At 40.6% G+C, this 21337-nt stretch overlaps 1 protein-coding gene across 5 annotated transcripts in view; it reads left to right on the plus strand.

Moving 5' to 3' along the window:
• Positions 1-18436, plus strand: part of LOC1279278 (mucin-2) — a 158153-nt gene extending 139717 nt beyond the window's left edge. For all 5 annotated transcript variants that reach the window (XM_061662281.1, XM_061662284.1, XM_061662285.1 and 2 more), the window contains 2 exons: positions 851-1030; positions 15872-18436. In XM_061662281.1, coding sequence (XP_061518265.1) covers positions 851-1030; positions 15872-15996 — 305 coding nt within the window. In that variant the 3' untranslated portion in view covers positions 15997-18436. The remainder of the gene's footprint in view (positions 1-850; positions 1031-15871) is intronic.
• Positions 18437-21337: the final 2901 nt, after the last annotated feature.

Consider the following 21337-nt stretch of genomic DNA (forward strand, 5'->3'; position numbering starts at 1 on the left):
ATTCCCGTTCGCTGCACACACAAAAACAAAGAGCATTCCTCCGAAAAAAAAACCCGTCCCAAGTCCGTCCTTGATAAAGTGACCAACGCTGCCAACGCATGACTGCAATCCAGAAGCACAAAAAAGCTTTCAAATAAAATAAAACCGATGAAAATTAGCATCCGTTTAGCAGCCAGCCTGCGCAACAAATGCAGCCTATAAAAATGCTCTCTTTTGACCCTGCCCAGAGCTGCCATGAGCGGTGCTTTGATTGACAGCGGGTGCAGCGGGATTAAGTTTTGGAAGGAAGCAGTGCTGATTTTTGTTACTGTTGTTTTGCCCCCTCTTCCTTTGTAGATAATGCTCTTCTTTATCGGTTTCTATGGGTCAACACTGTACACCCAGTAGAATGAGCGGTTGTGCACTCGTGCTGTGCTTTCTGCTTTCTGTTCATCTTATCATAGAGTTTATCAGTTTGTAACACTCTCGCCCACCCACACACCCTTAACTTTTGTTGACCTTTTGTTACATTTATGTTTCTGTTTTTTATAACAAATCAAACGAAAAGGCAAGAAGTAACACCCAACACCACTTCCTTTTTGTCTAACTCTCATTGGTGGGACTCTCATTACAACAGCACCGGAAATCTGGCACTCTTCCAACACTCGCACACAGTACCGTTCAGACCTCATTGGAACACCCTTCACTCTGTACCCATCTCGTATCGTAACCATCCTCCTTCCTGCCCTGCAAGCTAATCATCATCTACTTCGTCCTCTTTCCTTCCGCTTGCCAAGCAATATTGATATGATTTTTTTCCTATTTGTTATATCCCCATCACAATTCTTTCCATCCAACGCCGGTTCTGCAGGCAATTCCGGAACAAAGGATAAGGAATCGAAAAAGGACAAGGAGCAGCATCAGCAGCAACACCATCAACCGCATCATCATTCGCAACATCCGCAACACTACCACTATCAGCAGCAGCAGCAGCAACAGCATCACCGTGATTCGTCATCCGTCTTCCTGCAACGTTCGCCCGGTTCCGATGGTGAGTGACCTCATGGTTGTTTTCGATTACTTCTACCCAATTTTTTTTATACAGCCTGTTGTTCCGCGATGCGATGCGCATCATTTGGCGCAATACTAATTGTATGGTGGGATTTGTGTGTTTTTTATGCATTGAACCATCCACTCTCCCATTATCACCGGAGGCTACCAATATGACTTAGTAGAGTGAAAGGAAATATAGCTTTGAAGTTCTATGCTACTTCGCCAATGCGGGAATTCCAATGTCAATTAAATTTAACAAAATATTTGAGGGTTTTTTTATGAATATCGATTGGCATCGCGACTTTTGCGGTTTGTCTACTTGCACTTATTGTTCTTATCATCAAAGCAAGATAAGCAAGAACCCCGGTATAGATAAGGGTGAGGTAAAGCGGACAGAAATAGAATCTGATCCCAAATATCTGCTCGCCTGCTCGAAGCAATCGTCACTGTGTATTGATTCATTCTGCTTTAGTACATAAAGAGCAATGTGCAATGTGTGTAAGTAATAAATTGCACAAAACTTATTTGCACAAACAATAAGCTTTTGATCAAAATTAGGCTAAATTCACGGTAAATTGAGGGTTAGAATTTGGTCCTTCGAACCGGATTTTTGACACTATTTTCTCATGTTCTTCTTCTTTGACACAACAACCGCTGTCGGTCGGTCAAAGTACAGACAGGCACCACTAGTGGGCTTGGCTTTCAGTGACTTTTTGATTATCTAGGATAATCAGTCCTACGTATAGCAGGCATGGTTCATTTTGTACGAGTACTATGTACTATGAGACCGGCCCGAGCCCATATTAAAAACAATGTATTCCACGTTCGCTATCTTGTTAACTGTTTTAAGTGAATTCAATGTTAAAATGGAAGCGTGCTTACAAGAATAGAATGCGCCTAATTATCGCAACACATTCTCGACTAACAACACATCACTCGATGAAAGGCCCATCAACAGCAAGAACAAACCATCGCTAGGAAACCTTTTTACCATACTTTCGCAACACCACACACACACACTCGCAGCTGAATGCAGAATCAAAATCCCGGCCCACGCCCATGTCTTATCGCTTAGGAACCGGAGGGGTGAATGGGTAAAAGAACAAAATTCCACCGACCGAAGGCACGGAGAGGAAATGGTGTGTTCGATTAGTAGTTAGTTAGATGCGCACGTACGACATGCCATGTGAATGGCGTGAATCACTCTTTCCACACCAAACACAACCTGGCCACCTCCATCGCCACACAACTCGGTATCAATTTTTTCACTCGATACACACAATCTCGCGCTCCGCGCCGGATGCCATTTGTGCCACTACCATCACCACCAGCAGCACCGTGTGTTGTTAGCGATAAGAGCAGTATCCTTATCGCCACGGGGCAGGGAACGGGAGGGGCGGGCAGACAGCGTGTGCATATGTGTCGGGTGGCGTTGGCGATACGGTTTCGCAATATGATTCCCTTCGCCCGGAAGCTTATCGAAAATCGACATCTTGCTGAGTAGTAGTAGACTCCACCAGCACCACCACCGACGGAGCCAACCCAACCAACCAACTCACGCACCCATCTCCCCATTTTGTGCTGCACAAGTTCCTTTTAAAAAGTGGTACAGGCGCAGGCATGGTGATAAAGCGTCTGCAGATTGTTGTTGCTTTTGTTTGTTTAAGCAAATAGCTAACTTAATTATAGCCCATCGAAACAGACAGCTGTCAATGGGGTGGTTCACTAAAATGAAAACAGCTTCCACTTTCCGACACATCGTGTCATTTACTACTACTGTCTTTACCCATAGGGTGTTAAAAATGGAAGCTTCCGGTAGATTTTGCAATCATCAGCTCTCCATAGTGTGGAGAATGTGCATCACAACGTGACAGCTTTAGCATTATGATTCATTTTAAAAGTCCCCCACATCCTAAACGCGTCGTCCGTCGTCGTCGTCGTCGTCTGTCGGAAGCGTAGCAGTGCATACAAAACAGCTCGACACAACAAACTGCACCATAACCGTTAAGAAGACGATGAACTGCACCAGTTCTGCCAACATCATCCATCCATCCAGGGGGGAAGAAGGATGCGCATATCTTGCGTCTGCCGTGTTGCACACACTCGCACGATGCTCCATCGTTCATCCTTTTAGGTGGGTGTGTTGGGTGGGTCCTGGGAATGCTTGTATGTGTGCTGTTGCGTTTCGGGACACTCCACCCGGGTTAGGTTTATGTGTTCAGTGGCACCGCTACAGTGCCGTCTGGCGTGTATGTAGTACCTATGCCGGCCGGCAAACTGTGCCATTGACGCGGGACGGCCGCTGTACATAGCACGTCCTCCTCGGCAGACACACACACACACGAGCGGGCCAATTTTCCGGACTCTCCGGGAGTCTGCAACAGCGAGAGAACTCTCTCTCTCTCTCGGCTGCACACCATCGATGCACTCACTACTGCAATCGATTGCATTGCCCAATGCACAGCGCCGCGTTGTGTGAGAGACAGGGCGATGTCTGTTATTTTGTGAAAAGTAATTTTCTGGACGCCGCGCCCAGAAATTCTATCCACGCGTTGATGGGAATCCAGACCACACATTCACATTCCCGGCCGGTGGTTTAACACGCCATTCAACATCATGCTGGCTGGTAATGATGTGGTAGCGTTAAAAATAGGTGAAAGTTATTTCACTCGAAAGGGAAAAGTCATGCCTTTGCATCAGACATCAGACAGTTACCACCCACCACCGTCCGTCTGCGAGTGAGAGAGAGAGAGAGAGAGAGTGTATTAAAAATTAACACTATCGGGATGTGTTTTTACTTTGTTTTTCTCCCATCACTACATCCACCCACCCTCCCAACACAGGTGGTGTGTGGCCGAACGGAAATGGCCAGACGAGTGGAAACATTTGTATCCTTGCACATTCTCGTGCTTTCTTCTCACTTTTGCTTCTGTCCTTTTGCACCACGGCTACAACAGTTGCAACGCAACAACCCGAGGCCCGGATTCCAACGACCTTTCCCAGTGTGTTTTTTTGCCTCCCGTTGCTTTTGCCGTCGATGACTTTTTCGTCTGGCCGGCTCAGTCTGCCACAGAAGGAGCTTTTTCCATCCATTCTCCGAATGAAGCTTTTCTTCCTTTTTTCATCCCGACACCTCCACCCAACAAGGGAGGTCAGTTGAGTTCAATGGCACTTGGTGGTGATGATGATGATGATGATGATGATGGTGTATGTTTCCCGACCGGGTAAGATGAACATTTTCCACCCAAGGAAAACTTGACTCTCGCACATTCGAATGGTATTTCTTGTGTGTCTGGAAGGACGAAAGTCTTTTGGAATGAATGTTGGGGCAAGGAAACTTTCCACAAATTTCACACCAAACGCGGACGATGATCGGAATGAGTTTTGGAGGGTTTCTCTCTCTTTTTTTTGCTGTATCTACTACGGTGGATGCAAATGTGATCAGAAACGAACGATGCTGCTTGTTCCCATGCTGGCTAGTTATTGGTGGTGGATGGAATGAAATGAGTTTGAAGTGTGGTTATCGTTTATGTTGTCGCGTCTGGTGAGAAAGACATTTCTGAGATGTAAGTGTATGTTGGGTTGGGAATCGAATTGGATGAAATAGCTCCTAGGCACACATGTTGGATAGCAAAATGCTGTACTTGATTGCCTTGGTCTAACGATTTTATCGTACCAAATACATCATTTTCTAGAATCATTTTACGACGCAGACGAACAGTGCCAATCAGGTCCTTTGTGATATATTATACATTGGGTCTTTCGGGATTGTGAACCAAATAGCGGAATTTGGAGGAAATGTGCCACTTTAAGCATTTCATTTTATAACTCACTAAAACGTGGTTTTCAAAAGCCCTATTTAAATCTCATAACCATTTTACATCTATTTCCTCACTTGTAAGTAAGTTTCGCTTGAAAAAAGTCCAAACAGCACTATTTTTGAAGCATTTTAAAAATATGACTATGAAATAGAGGTGGCTCTTTTGTCCCAAAAGTTGTAACTTTTATGAAATTGGATTTTTCAGTGACAAAAAGAAAGTTTTTTTCAACTAAGCTCACAAACAATTGCACATTTTCTTAGCTTTACGGTGGTGTAAATATTTTTTCAATTGATTGTCCCATGATTTTTGAGAGCTTATTTGGTTTGATTAAAAAACTATAATTTTCTGCTCTTAATTTTGAAACTTAACATAAATCAGTTCGAAACAATGGGAAAAATCCATTGATCTATATGAAATTCGGCACAGTATACCTAGTCATTGGAACGCAACCAACTGTATACACAATTGATCATTTAACAAAAGTTTGTATTAAAAAAATGCTTCGTGGCTCTCTGCCCCTATGGCACACTTATCCCAAATGCCGATAATCCAAGAAAAAGTTACAGTCTGTTTTCGAGTTACTCGGATCTTGTTTAACGCAAAATTGAAGATACGTGGGATTCCAAATTGCATGATTCTTGGAGCCAATTGTATTAAAACTCAAAGCGATCATTTTAGGCGATTTTCGCCGCGGAATTTCGTTGTGACACCTTAGTCAGCGAATCGGGTCAGCATCCTCCAGCTTAAAAAAGAACTTAAAAATATGCCTGCACACATGACTTCGTCCACCATGGTGAAATTTTTTTAATAAATCATAGGATTTATTTTTTGTAGTAAGTTTAAATAAATACCTTTCAAAGGTTGTTTATAAAGAGCAATTATCTGTCTTAGTTTTTTTCTATAGCCATCGCAATAAAATTTCATTTTTGTATGTAAACGTTACAATAAAAGTATAAATTGTTGATTTTCTGTATCAATTATTTTATAAAACTAGTTTAACAACTACCCATTAATTATCCATTTACGAAAAGCATTTTGGTTCAAAATGACGATACGACACCTACGCAGATGTTCGAGATACACTATTTTCAGATGTTCAATGTCAGAACCGTTAGATTCATGAGTTGGACAATAAAATTCCACGTACTACAATTCCATTTTACGATAAAAAGTGCATTTAGATTGCTTTCATTTTTTGTGAGTTTTATACCGATTAAAGTAAATCACATTTTTACAGCTACATCGAAAGAATGTCATTCTGTGCTTATATACAATTTGCAAATACTGTACAACATTCACTCTTCCTGCTCTTTCTCTCTCTCTCGCTACTTTATTGCTCGATTGAAAAATACACACACGGTTGTAAACATGGGATTTTCATTTCGAATGCAAATTAAAATTGTCCACCCAGGGCAGAAGCTGTTTCCCGTGGGATTTGTGCAATACACAACCGACGTGTTAAATATTCATCCAATCGTGCAAAAACGAACGAGCTCACGCAAATGTGATTAAAAAAGAGGGGGTGATTAAATGTGATTAAAAGATCAGGGTTTTATTTTTCACAAACTTTGAAGTAAATTTGTCTAAAACAGCTTCTACTATACAGAGCAGTATGAACACATTGGACAACACAACAACATGGTTGTTAGTTTACTACCCACTAACTCGATTCTAGCCTTAAACCCTTTTATTATGAAAATTCACATCTGCTCCTCAGACAATCGTGGCCGTCTTGCTCTTCTTTTAGTGACTCACGTGGGTTTCCTCGCCACTGTGTAGTGAGTCATGCGGTTTTTCCTCCCATCGTCCCTCGCCGGTGGGGCACTCGTGGGTACAAACAAGCGGGGCCCAGAATCGAAACCATATGTTGCCGGTCGCAACATGTATATATTGCCGTACACGCTCGCTCTTCCTAGCAGCAAAACGCGCTGCTGCCATGAAGCTGTGGCTGCCGCCTGTTTTTCCTCCTTTCCTGCGCACACAATTGCGTGAAGCTGAGGATGGCGATGACGAAGATGATGATGCTGCGCTGCTGCTGCGCAGAAAGCGCTGACGCCATCGACGTGGAGTAGAATTTACTTCCACACACTCTACCGGATCACTACACTACACCACCCCGGGTATTGCGTGCCGGGGTTTGTGTCGTCATCGGGCAACCTCTCCCGCTGATGGTTGTCAATTTTTCCTAATGATTTTTCCACCACCGGCACCAGAGGGGGAGCGGTTTGGGTACGACCACTGCTAACGCAGCAACCGGGTTTTGCAATTTTGTCATACGCAACGCAAGGCACTGTGGTGCCAAAGGAAACACATTTTGTTTGCATACCTAATCGTATGCACACTCCATAATGTGTGTGTGTGTGTTTGTATGCACCCGCGTTTGCTTGTGCTCTGCATCAGCCTCTGCTCTGGTTAGAGTTTGGCACGGTCGACGTCGTTTTGCGCTGTGTTTTCCGTTCTTAATGAGCTCAAAATGTGTTTTGATTTGTGGGAGAGTTTTGGATTGCAGTGCACTTTCCGCTTGTATGTTATTGCAAGTGGAAGGAAGATGCTGGCAAATCATCGCTTCCATGTGTTGGCCATATTTCAAGCTGTTGGTGTATTGCAAAGATTAAGTGTATTGGCTTGTTAAGAGGAAGATACAGTTAAGAACTAATTCAACAAATTTAAGCAGTTTGTTTGATCGTGGGCAAACAAAGAGGCGAGTTAGAGTCGAATAATCAGTTTGGAGGTGTAGTAGGTATAAGGGTATAAAGTAAAACTACACTACATTAAACCCAAAATTAGATCTTTCAAGAACCTCAAAATTGTTTCAGAAAAACGCCTTTTAAAGTAAATTAATCATATTTGTGATCAATTATAGCATCAATAGAAAGATGCACTCATCTGACCAAAACTTCTCGATAAACCATAAAATAGCCCAAAATGTAGACAACCCTTCAATACAGGTCCGTTACTCCCCGTAACTGTTTTACAACTGTTTCCCTCGATGCACACTCCACTTCCAAACACCACTCCTTCAGCACATCCCAAAAGCTTGAACTGCAGTACATCCCAATTCAATCGCATACCCCTTCGAAACCAATTTCTCCACCAAACTGAAGCTGTATGTGTGTGTGTATGTCTGTAAAACGCAGCCAATGCACTTCTCCCTGTGAACGCGTGTGTACGTTCTGAATCTTCAACCCCCATCATCGCATCGGCATCACACGGGCCTTTTTCGTGGGCGCGCAGGGCGATTTCGATTTCTGTTCCACTGGCTGGCGCAGCTATAAATAACACACTCACACTGGAATGGGGGGTGCCAAAGAAAAGAAGAGGATAAAGTTAAGGGGTAGCGACGGGGGGAGGGGAGAAATTATCGCTTCCTCCGTAGGTGGGGTCTGGGTGACACAGATCGTACGGATTTGCAACCGCAACGACAAAGAACTGTGTACAGCCCCCGATGCACTTCGGCGTAGAATGAAAATAAATGTTGCAATGTGGGAACAAGTAATGGCGCTCGGGGGTTGGCCGCAAATATGTCCCATGAAGAGTAATTTGAAGCATGTGACTCGCAGGACAAACAGGAAGGATTTTTTGTTTCATATTTTTCAGTGACCTCAATTTCAGTTTTTCTTCTACTTCCAATCCTAAATCAATATTTGTCACTCCCAGAGGCGGCGGTTGGGGTTTAATAAGCGATCGCAAACGCCTTTTCTGCTAATTTGTTTTCATAGTGGAATTCAAAATTTTCAAACAATTAACAACCCCTCAATAACAACAACGTTCTTCCCTTCTTTGCCTCATTCTCGCGAAACGAAATGTCAACCGTGTAATTAAGGTCTAGCGCATTTCCACAAGAAATATTAATATTCATTTCCGATGAAGGTACACGCTGCTCCCCGCCAACCAACCCACAAGGAAACCATTTCTTGTGCGGCTTCTTCGCCATGCTGCCCAAAGTGGAATCCTCTACCAACATCCTCACCAGAAACGGTTGACCGTTCAATTACATCGCTCCTCAATCGGGCAAGAGGATGCTTTTGTTGTTGGTCCTTCGGTCCTCACAGCAGCCCTCTGCGCTACAATACAAATTCACTTTTCACGGCGCGTTTCGTACACGACTTTTCCATAAACAGCAACTTCCTTCTCTCTTCTTCGCTCGTGTGGCTTAGTGCGCTCCGTGGGCGTTCGAATGTCGATCGAAGCTGAAGTCGAAGTGGACCATTTTCACGACACAAAATGTTTGGTAGAGTTTTGTTTTATTCTCTCATTGCCAGCTCGCTGGTGAAGCTACATTTTATTTGGAGAAAAATTGAAAAATGCCAGTTGAGTCATTTACCTCCTAGTCCACCCGACTACGTTCCCCTGGGCTAGGATAGGAATTTGCGTGGAAGGCACAAATTGTGTTGTTTGATTTGGAGGATCGCACGATGAAGCGAAAGTCGGAGGCGTAGGGAAATATTTTCCAATTTTGCTTTACGTTTTATGCGCTGGTGTACGAAAGGAAAGACAATATTTTGCCATTTTGATGCTTGATGCTGTGGAACACGTTTGAAGCATGGTATGAAGAAGCTCAGAATATGGCTGCAGGCATTTGCATGTTCTTGTTATTGTGCCTTTCCGTCTTTGTTGTGCCTCCTGCGAGCTCAAAGTATTTGTACGGTGCCGCGGAAACATGAAGTTTTATTAAAAAGAGATTTTATTTAATAAAAAGAGAGACAATGATTGAATAATTGACCATGTCATTGTTTGTTAGGCTGGTAATGGCAACCAAATTCATGAACATTTGACAGAGCACAAGATATTTAAATACAGACAGTCCCCGAGATACACTATTTATGGGGATTGAAAACGACCGCAAATTACCGCGTATCAAGAATTTCTGCGTAAGTTGAATGTCACCGGTCTCCATTTTATCAATGATGGTCGTGCAATGTTCCTTAACTCCATAGATATTGACAATTATATCTTTTATTTTATATCATTCAGCCCCTATATTACAATCTTAAACCATCTAGAACGAATTATAAAATTCGACCAGAAAGGAATTTATTTTGCATTTGCCAATTGATGGGTCAAATCAGTACAATTTGCTGAAAGAACTGACAAAGTCGCGTATCACCGAATCCACGTATCTCAGTGACTACCTTCTTCTATTTGGCGTAACGTCCTAGCGCACATGCCGGCCTATACCAGGCTTTCGAGACTTAATTCATTACCACACTGCAGGATAAGTCAATCCTTGTTACGGGAAGACGGACCATTCTAGGTTTGAACCCATGACGGACATGTTCTTAAGTCGTACGAGTTGACGACTGTACCACGGGACCGCCCTCAGTGACTATCTATATAGATTAATACTAAAGACTTACAAAAATCAAAACCTCAAGACTAGTATAAGAACCTAAGAACTAAGAACCTGCTAGTAAGCAAGCTTAGACAATCTATTGAACAAATTGGAACATTAACCCCCTTAAAAACGGGATTCCGAAACTGCATTCAATGCGTTTTGTTGCTCCTCCGGACAAAACAGTTACGCGCGCACATATTGAACGCAACAATGCCCAAAAACGGCTTTTGTGGCCTGAGACTGAGAAGTTAAGCCAAATCAACAACAAAAAATCCAACCGGTAGTACGTTCCCAAAAAAACAACAAAACGGTCAGAACAAACACCACACCGATCATAAGTGATAGCGTTCCTAAAGAACATGCGAGAACCAACCGACCGCACTCAAAGAGAGTTTTTAACCACTGCGGCTGTGTTCCGCCACTTCGAAAATCCACACCTATGCTTTTCTCTGCAAGGTGGAAGGAAGAATCCAGCTTTAATTACTTTTCTTTTCCGGTTCAATGCGGGCTAGGAGTGGATGAGCGGGGGGGATCAGGAGGGCAAGAGAGAGAGAGAGTGAGATGATACGGTATGGAGGAATTTTGTTCGTCGCCCCCTTGCCTATTTCCCGCTTTCCCGCTGTTAATCCAACACCACACGAATCTTTACGATAAGTTCATTGAATTGAAGCCTCCACAGGGAAAAGACTCCACGCGCGTTAACAACCGACGAGCATCATCATCATCAACAACATCATCAGCAGTATCGGTATATTTTCCTCCAGTGCGTTCTTCTTCCAAAGAGCGGTTCATAGCACCTTACCAAAGAAAACGGTGTAAAAACGCCAAAACGAGGCAAAACCTAGCCTTAGTCAACCAAACCAACGAACCAACCGATCGCGAACCAACCGAGCTCAATTACGCTGAACGATTTATAGCACTTTTTTGTTGCTGGATTGTACTTAGGAGAGGCCACACGGCGCGGGGCCAGGCCAAGTGAACTATTTCGGTTCGAAATATTTATTTATTCTACACTGTCTCTGCTGCTGCCGCTGCTCTGGTCAGTTGCTCCTGTGCTCGGTCAGTCGAATGCTCCCAGGCCAATCGAATCGAATAACGGAATGTGTATGTGTGTGTATGTGTGTTCCGGGGTGCCACAGGCCTTTTTCGATGCCTTCCACAGCCCACAGCCTTCCTATTTAATTTTAGTTTTGCTAATTACTTATCGACGGCGGATAGGGAAAGTTCGACTGCTAGTGTACATGCTAAAACGACAACAACGACGCCGAAGATCGCAGCGGCCGGGTGCAAGACCTGTGAACCTTGTGCATGCACCAGCGAACACACCACAGCAGTAGTGAAGCGAATAGAGCGTGAATTATATGATTTCGGTATCGAAATTGATGCTGTAATATTAATGAGCGGCCACCGGGTGTGTGTGTATGTGTGGGGTGTGCAGTCGTGCAGCGTTGGTGTTGGTGGTGAAATGTGGTACACTCACTGTATGCCCTCGTACTTGTTGTTAGCAGAGGGTGAGATTTTGAAGGTGGAACCATAGGTGCATCGGAAATTTGGAGCAAATTGTACATTTTTGGACCGCCTGCAAGGTCTCTCGGGTGGGAAATGGAAACTTTACAAATCTATAATTAATTCAATCGATATCGAATTTTGGTAACTGTTTAACAAACTTTCACGTAGAGCGTCGTAGTAGTAAGTACGCCTGTGTCATCACACTCATATGTAGGTTAAGGAGTGGAAGAAAAAAAATCCGGTTCGAAGGGCCAATTTGTTGTGCTGTTTGCATATCTAGCACGTAACCCAAATATTTAATGTAACGTTTCTTTAATGTTTAAAGAACCATTTAATTATGAATGTTTAGTACATAAATATTTTAAAGAAATACATGAACTGCATTCATCTTCCAGAATTTACAGAAATAGAAACTACTAATCAATATAATTAGTTAAGAATCAATAATCACTGGTTTAGTAAAACATAATCCAGTTTAGGTTTATGCAGAGTAACTCACATTTAGGCGTATTCTATTCTGAACTCTATTCGATTCGAGTCGAGAAAATGAACTCCAACGTAAACTTTTCCGTACAAATTAGCACACAAAATTAATCAATTCTAGGTCGACACGACTCGATAATAAGAATAGAACATGCTTGATTGTCTGAGATATAATAGCACAAATCGGACATCAGAAGATACTTTAAAACAGTGATGTCATACTTATTTTGGATCGCGGGCCTGTTTACAGTTAAAAATATTCTCGCGGGCCGCAGTTGAACGGACAACTTGCTCGTATTTCAGTATCCAGTTTTCAACATATTCAAAAAATATTTTATAAAAGATAACTCAACAGTCTGAAAGGATGCAGTGGTTGTGGAGATTCCTTTTGATTATTAAAAAAAACATCTAATGACTGGAAGGGTATGGGAATGTCCCTTCCATCATTTTTACAAATATTTAAAAGTATTAGTTTTTGGTAAATTTTTGTTTTTCAACCACTACACCATGCATTCGATTGCGAAAATCATTAAAGATTTATCATTGGACCTAAAATAAAATCTACCATTTTTGCGAAACCTCCAACAAATCCATGTCGCATGTCAAATTCTTCACCAAAAATCTTGGGTTATGTAGAATTGAGAGAACATGAAAATGAAATCATACTTAGCAAAGCAGTTAATGATATTTACTTATTCCTTCAGTGGCCATCATCGCAGCCCGAAAATTTAAAAATTCTAATGCACTACTCAAGATAAGTGTGCCAATTTTGCGACTTCCTGAACACTTCTTTAAATCCTCGTATCAGAATATCGTCTTTGCACATCGATGACGATTCACTTTGGCTACGGAGAGTGCTAAAAACCAGACCAGCATCTAAAAACGCATGGCATAAAAATTCTATATTTGTTTGTGTGTTTGTGTTCAAAACTTAGGTCAGGCTCACGAAGTGCAAATGCAGCCTTTTTGATGACTAATAACTATGGGGCGGTTCCGTGGTGCAGTCGTGAACTCGAATGACTCAATAACTTGCCCATCATGGGTTCAAGCCTTGAATGGACCGTCCCTCCGTAACAAGGATTGACTTGACTATCCGGCTGCGTGGTAATGAATTGAGTCTCGAAAGCCTGTATAGGCCGGGCATGTCCGCGTAGGACGTTACATCAAATAGAAAAATGATTAATAACAATAATAGCTCATAACCATAGTACTACATCAGCCAATATAGGTAAGCTGAGAGGACATTTTTTTCGAGGACATTAACACCTTCCTCTTGAGCGGATAAAAATTACCTCTACAGTTTATTTTGTCTTATAAACAATCTAATTCTGCTTCATTCAAATACTGCCAAAGTTCTTGTCGGGTCGTATTGAAAGCTTTCGCGGGCCGTATGTTTGACATGTGATATCTTTCAAGTGTCATAGATATTTTTGTTTTACGTACTTTGTGCCTTGGGCAAGCAAATATGCCAGATTAATAAGAGTCCACATAGAACAGGATAACTAGGAAATAAGTCTCCTTTTTTGTTACTGCATTTTTAGCTGCATAACTGATAGGTTATTCTATTTTTTTGTCATCATTGTCGCTCTTTTTCACACCTCGTACCATCCAAAACCGATTAACACTACAGAATGTGCTGAGTAGCATGTAAAGCAATGACCATCATTTCAAAATGTCATAGCTAATCATACGATGCTGCAGTACCATTTTTTTGAGCCATTTCTACATCCTGCTAATATTATTCATGCTCAATCGATTTATGTTCAGACGAGTGAATTGATTTTCTAGTGTCGTTGCTAACATTTCCACCCATCCGAAAGTGTCTTGCCGATTTGCTTCCATTCGATAATAAAGATTTGCTCCCTTCTCGAGTTTATCTACGCAAGATGCCGGTTTTGCACTTCCCACCATCATGACGCATGCTCACTTTCGGCACAGCATCACAGAATCCCACAAGGGATGGATGCTGTGAGGACAGAGCACACACAAAAAAACCTTCCAAGACGACACTGCAGCTATACCCGCAGCATGCTAGGGCGCGTCGTTGTACCTTTTACTACTACTGCTACTACTACTACTACTGCTGCTGCTGCTGCTGCTGCTAGCGGTGACCAACGAACCGAAACCGTAACCACGTGTTTTGAATGCCAAACACCATTTGCAAAGTAACAGCACGCCAAACCACGATAGAGCGAAAAGTCCTTCAAGAATGCTTTGCGTAGTGAGGCGTTACGCTCGATATCAAACGGAAAGTGAACGAAATGTAGGTTTCCGGAGGAATCTGTTTTTTGCTGCTTTCCCATGCGAAGTAAGCCTGATTGGGCAGCACTGGCTGTGCCTAACCTCGATTCCTTTTGTATCCCGTGTCCTCCCGTCCCATCGCTTAACATCTGGTATGTTGCGATGATTGATGGTACCACTGACTCCTTTCCGTTTGTTGATGTGACTGAAATTGTGCCTTTACGCCGAGGAATTTTCCGAACGGCGATGGCTACGGTCAGAATAGGAAGGAAATCTCGCTTATGGGCGGAAATTGGACCACTCGCGAAATGGTGCACATTAAAGTGCAGCCCTCAGGAGGTTTGTTGCAAGCGAGTAAGCAGCAAGTATGATCGATGATTTATGGTGATATGGTTGTAAGATGACGGAGATTAGGTGAATTTTTCCTTTGATATCAGCATGAGGTCAAATGTTGGAGTTTTATTAAGGATACTAGAAAAAAGGAATTCAATCTGGAGTTTCCTTCAAATTGATTTGAAGCTTGCATTAAAGCTGTAGTGTAAACTATTCCATTCTTCAATTTGTTAAATAATAAAGAATATTTACAAGGTTATTCACAGCACCTATTTTTTTTATCAATTTATCCGCATATTGAAAATCATGTGCGTTTCTTGAGAGGCGAATTTATAGTTTACCATCGGCCATCAAATAAATAACATACAAACACAATACGAAGCACAATCCATCAATGCTCTTTCGTCAACAGTACCCTAGCATGCGCTAGCAGCAGCAGCAGTAGCAGCAGCACGTGGCTGGGAAATAATTAACGTCCACTTTGCGTTCGCTTTCGATTGCCTTTAAATGTGATTACACATTAGGACCGCAGAGAGACGAAGGGAGAGACTAGTACTGCTGCTTGCAAAGCACACCGTTTACGAGCAGAAAGAAAATATCCCTTTTCTTCACTCACAGCCATCGGTGTTCTAACCGTACACACACCGCGTTAGACATTAGCTTGTGTACGGCGGCAACATTGTAACCAATAATCGGGCCACGTTTTTGCCCACTCCAATTTGCCTTATTCTAGCGGCGGCAAGGGAACGTGCCGTACCGCGCCTGGTACCTTCTACTGCGTTGCCTATGTAAACCACTGTAGGCCATGGACCATCGGATTCATCTTTGGCATTTGTGTGGCGCCGGAACGTGAAAGAACGCGATGCTGTGTGTGAGATGTAGATTCTTGGGCCATTTTTTTTTCTATCCATTATTTGTTCGAATTGTGAATATAGTGGAGGCACGTTTCATTTACTGGGGCGTGTACTGAGGGGCAAAGTAGAGGAACAACTACCAACTCTGAAGGTTGGCTACCGTAGCACTGTAGGCATTGTTTTAGAAAGCTTATATTACATGAATTTGGGTTTCATTTTTATTTTATTTTCTACTGTTTTATTTCCCCCCCTTTTCACAATAGTGACCGATTCGCGAAGTTTCCCACAACAATCGTCCCAGCACACGACACCGACGACCCAGAAGAAGAAAGGTTTCTTCAAGAGCTTCTGGAAAAAGTCCCGCCACTATTCGCTCGAGAAGCAGTAAAGGTTTCGCTTTCCAGCACTTACACACACGGAACAGCGCCTTCCAAAAACCGTGGTAGACAGAAAAAAAAAGTCTATTCTCTGTTCTCTGTCGTGTACTGAAGTAAGAATGGAGGTTCTTTCCTAACAGACCGCGATCGATCGTGGCGTGAGTGGCAAGCGATGGAAAGGTACGTACCTTTTTACATTGACCCTTTTGGCCGGAGACACCGTCTTTACATCGTGTCACACCTTCTGTACGCGCATCGTAGCAACATCGCACTGGACAGAAACATCGGTGAAAAGAGAGCTTTTTTCTCAGTGAATAAAAACAAAAACAACATAACGCTGTGTTTCAGCGATTCCAAACAAACCCCGAACTAGAACACTAAACAGTAAAAACAGCACAAATAAGGCGAAGGTAAATATAAACTGGAATTTTGTTGAGTGAAAAGTGAAAGAAAACAGGTGCAACTAGAACCTACTCTAGTACGTATACATTTTAACAACCCAAATGAAACCTCCTGCAACCGCAGAACCTCTTCTATTCTCGCACGCGATGGCAAATATTGAATGAAGAACGTACGGGCGGAAACTGTGGGACAAAGTTTTTAAAAACATTACTTTCATTTTGTCAACTACAAGCAAACAGTAGGAACGAGACACCATCTTAAAACGTTCCATTCTTTTTGAAAATATCTTTGATAACCACCACAAACGTGTTTTCAACAGCATCCAAAAACAAGTAACATTTGTTACAAAATTCGGGATATGTTTGCATAGTTTTGTTATCAACCTGCAGTTAGTACTTTTTCGCATTACAAAAAAAAACGGAGAAGATAAATCTCAATTTACTATGAATTGTGTGTAGTGTTGTTGTGTGCGTTGCAAGAATGATTTAGAATAGAGGAAAATGATTGTGAAAGTTTAGATTGAAATTGGTACTAGAAAGTTTGCATAGAACAAAAGTTAGAAAGTGATAAGCAAAATGAAGAGCAAAACAAAAAAATACTGTCGAATGAATGAAATTAATGACCTTTGAGAGAGGAAAGTGTAAACCAGAAAAAAAGGTAATAGGCAAACCCAATGATATTAATTAGAAGAAGAAAGGCATGGCACAAACAAGTAGATAAGATGGACAAAAACTAAAACAGATGAAAAAGACAACAACAAAAAAAAGTATCCTTCTCGGTTTCCATCTACGGAAGAAGGCTTCATTCGGCTTCAAACCAGTGAATGTACAAGATAAGACGTACTAAACCCAGTGAAAAGGACCCGTGCTCTCCGAAAAGTGTGTCCAGTAAAGCGATAGGTTCGTTTGTACAAGAAAAACGGTCATGTAGCGACGAGACGTGTGTATCAGTTCGGTTTTGGTTTTCTCGATCCTGTTTATCCTAAGCGATTTGTTAGATTATGCTTTCTCTTGTACAGACTGTTATGAAATATGTTATGGTAGCTTTAAGCGTTTTTTTTTTTCTTTTGTTTTTTTCTGTTTTTGTTTGTTTTTTATATTTTCTTAGCTTTGCTGTTTCTAACTGATACATAGGGATTATTTTCCCACTGTTACTTTTTCCTTTTTTTACCATTTGGTAGATTTCGCAGTAATACAGTTATGCTTTCGTTAACCTTAACTTAATTCAATCGCCTAGAATGCGTCTTTCGAATGCGTTACCCAAAAACTGAATCACATAATTAAAAAAAAACCCCAATTTGTCTCCTCAGAAAAACAAACGAAACAAAAAGACATTTTTTATCACAGCACTATCCGGCAACGTAAATATTAAAATAAGTCTTAACAATGTCAAACTCCTCACAGTAAAAAAGTGAATGCTATTGCACACGTACATACACACTCTCACATACACAGTGTCAACAAACGTTCACAATACATACACACATGAAAACGACTTTTCAAAGAACAGCGGTACCCTTTTAGAACGACAGAAAACGTTAATAACAAAACATTTAAGAAAAACACGCTTTCAAAATAATGTCAACGTAAATGGGGGAGATAGTAAGTGCGATGCGATAAAACATAAGTAAACAACAAAAAAAAGAAATAAAGGTTAAACATAACATAATAAAGAATGTAACGAAGACAAACAGTGCGAGAACGATAATGTTAATTCAAAGCGTGAGCGCGAAATGAACCAACCTAAACCTAAGAGTCCCATCTGCTAACAAACAAACAAACAAGCAGCCTGCATAAACTGAAAAAAATCATCCTCTAGCCCCCCCCCCCCCCCCCCCCCTTGCCCATGGATGATAGAGCTCCTTCACCATCATTTCACTCCTTCCTTCCATCCTTTTAACAATCAGCATTACACGGCAGGAGAAAATGGAACACAAAACCCCTTACAAAAACCGCAAACAAACCCCTAAAAAATGTATCTCACATTTTGCTTACAATTTGTATCGAAACAGTTAGCATAAATAAAAATCACACTCTAGTACTCAGCGAGCGTTGTTGTGTTTTTGGAAGTCTTTTTTAACTTTCGGCGGATTGTCACAGTTTGTAATGGGGGAAATTATTGGTAAGTATTTCAGCCCATTCCAAATTTAGATAAAAGAAAGAAAAAAAAATTAACAAACTTGTAAATAAAAATCATCCCGTTATTGAAAAGAACAAATTGTTTCGTACAAATCCAAGAGTTGTTTTTTCCCTTTATTTCAAGTAAAGTGGAACCCCTCACAACTAGTTTAATCCGTTCCAGTGAGTCACTCGTTATACGAGAGGCTCTTTTTCGTGTGAATTGTATCAAAAGTGAAATAATTGATTCCATATCTTTAAAATTGAATATTGTTCTTATAATTGGGAAGATATCTGTTGTTCACTTTCTCTTTGTTATTCTTATTGGTCAATTTTCTTGAAAAATTGGTCGATTGTTTTAGTTTCTTATTTTAGAAAACACGTTTTAGATTGATTTGTGTGTCGGTGTGTTTCGCTATTAGATTTTTTCAGCTATACTTTTCTTTTATTCTAGAAAGCCAATTACATCACAATTGAACATTTGTTATTTATTTATTTATTTATTTATTTATTTATTCATTTATTTATTTATTTATTTATTTATTTATTTATTTATTTATTTATTTATTTATTTATTTATTTATTTATTTATTTATTTATTTATTTATTTATTTATTTATTTATTTATTTATTTATTTATTTATTTATTTATTTATTTATTTATTTATTTATTTATTTATTTATTTATTTATTTATTTATTTATTTATTTATTTATTTATTTATTTATTTATTTATTTATTTATTTATTTATTTATTTATTTATTTATTTATTTATTTATTTATTTATTTATTTATTTATTTATTTATTTATTTATTTATTTATTAGTACTACGACAATTTTCCTCCGCAGAATAGTTTTATATTAACGATGCTGCTATATATAACGAAGCTGCTAAACGATGCTTAATATCGAATTATTTGTCTGAGCGATAATCAAAATTAAATAAATGCTTAATTTTTACCGATCGTGATCTTGATTTCACACCTGCACCGAAAAACGTACCAGGAACACAAATAATAATGCTCGTTATGCAAAAAAACTCATTATTATAGGGTTCCACTATATCTTATCATTAGAAAGAGAAGGATGCATCATTCAACTCGGCAAAAATAATTTGCACTCCAAAGTGACCACGAATGTCACAGGGAGCAATCAATCCAGCAGGTAACATCGATCAGAATACTAACATAGTGTTGTCTCCTTCTCTACTCTACCCCGTGCTTATCGCAAAGGAGAAAGCCGGTCGGTAAAACAACAGGATCACATTTTAGAGGAGATGTCGCTATACGATCGTTATAGCGACATCTCCTTTTTTTGCATACTAATTGATCGATAGATCATCCTTTTCGCAGATGTTTTCTCCCCTCACTGCCGGTGCTGCTCGGATGCTGCAAATTCGCCCAATATTCAATCCAAGATGAACGGAAAGCATGTTTAACAGCAGGTGTCACTTTACCAGCGGGTCATCCTTTTCTATCGTATACGATATCTTGCGACATGATCTCATCATCCAAAGAGACTGGATGAGCCACAGGATACTGGATCATGCAACCCAATGGCTAGCTTAGTGCCATCCCTTTCTATATCACACCTGGTTATTGTAATGGCCAACTTCTGCCTTCTTATCATCTGAGAGTTTAAAGCCGATCATAAAGAATCGATCATTGTCCAAGCTACTCACACAAACTAAACTAGCAAACATCATATCAACCAATAACAGAGCATCCAGCATCCTTGGCTTTAAGTGAAGCTCTTTGTATTACATAGTTAAGCTGCATTTTATATAAGCTCCATTTTGCTTATTAATTTAGATATTGTAAAATTTAGCATAATCCCCTTTAATCGCACTTCTTGGCTAAAATTTGCTGTCAATGCCATGCGTAATAACCGCTGAGTACTAATCCCATTGGAATTGCTATCAACACAAACACTCGCTTCAACAATCCCGGCAACTAATTAATCTGGGACTATGGCTGGGACAAGGTCGTCCTCAGCGTCGAAATGTAGCGCTTCACAAATAAGCTTATTCGTTACACATTACATGAGCCCAGATTAATTAGCCAGAAGAGAGAGAGAGAGAAAGAGAGAGTAATTCCTTTGGGGAAAACATACATCCCCCTGGTTGAACAGCAACTTGAAATCAGAGTGCTTATGCAAAAAAATAGACAAAGCTTATTATGTTGTGATGGAATTAACCATAAAACATTTACCATTGCATTGCAACATTTACAGGCGATCCCCGAGATACACGGTACCTCTTATACAAGGACTCGGAGATTCGCGGTTTTCTAAATTTTACAGTTTATTGAGCAAATTGTATTGATTTGACACATCAATTGTCAAATCCCAAATAGTTTCCCTTTTGAGCGAATGTTTAAAACCATTTCAAATTGTTTAAAACTGTTATATTCAATCAGATTCATATCAAATAATTAATTAGGTGGATAAAACCACCGCCTACTTGCAAAATTATACGAAAATTAGTGATATTTTTTTACCTGAAATCACGAGATCCGACTACGCGGAAATTCGAGATACGCGGTATTGTGCGGCCGTTTTCAGTCCCCATTAATCGAGTATCTCGGGGACCGCCTGTAGTGTTTTGGATAAGTTTGAAGGAGGTACTAAATAATTGTTCAAAGGAAGAAAAGCCATGTGGAATACATTTTTTTTAAATTCTATTATTTTTAAACCAACAACTTCTTAGCATTATATAAATGATCGAATACTATCACACACTCTAAATGGATTCTGCAAATGAGGTACAACAAAAACATCCCAACCAAATGTCCAGAAACTTAATTTCCTTCACTCCATAATCAATATGAAAT

Source organism: Anopheles gambiae, chromosome 3 (genome assembly GCF_943734735.2).
Source record: "Anopheles gambiae chromosome 3, idAnoGambNW_F1_1, whole genome shotgun sequence".
In the NCBI taxonomy this organism is placed as follows: domain Eukaryota; kingdom Metazoa; phylum Arthropoda; class Insecta; order Diptera; family Culicidae; genus Anopheles; species Anopheles gambiae.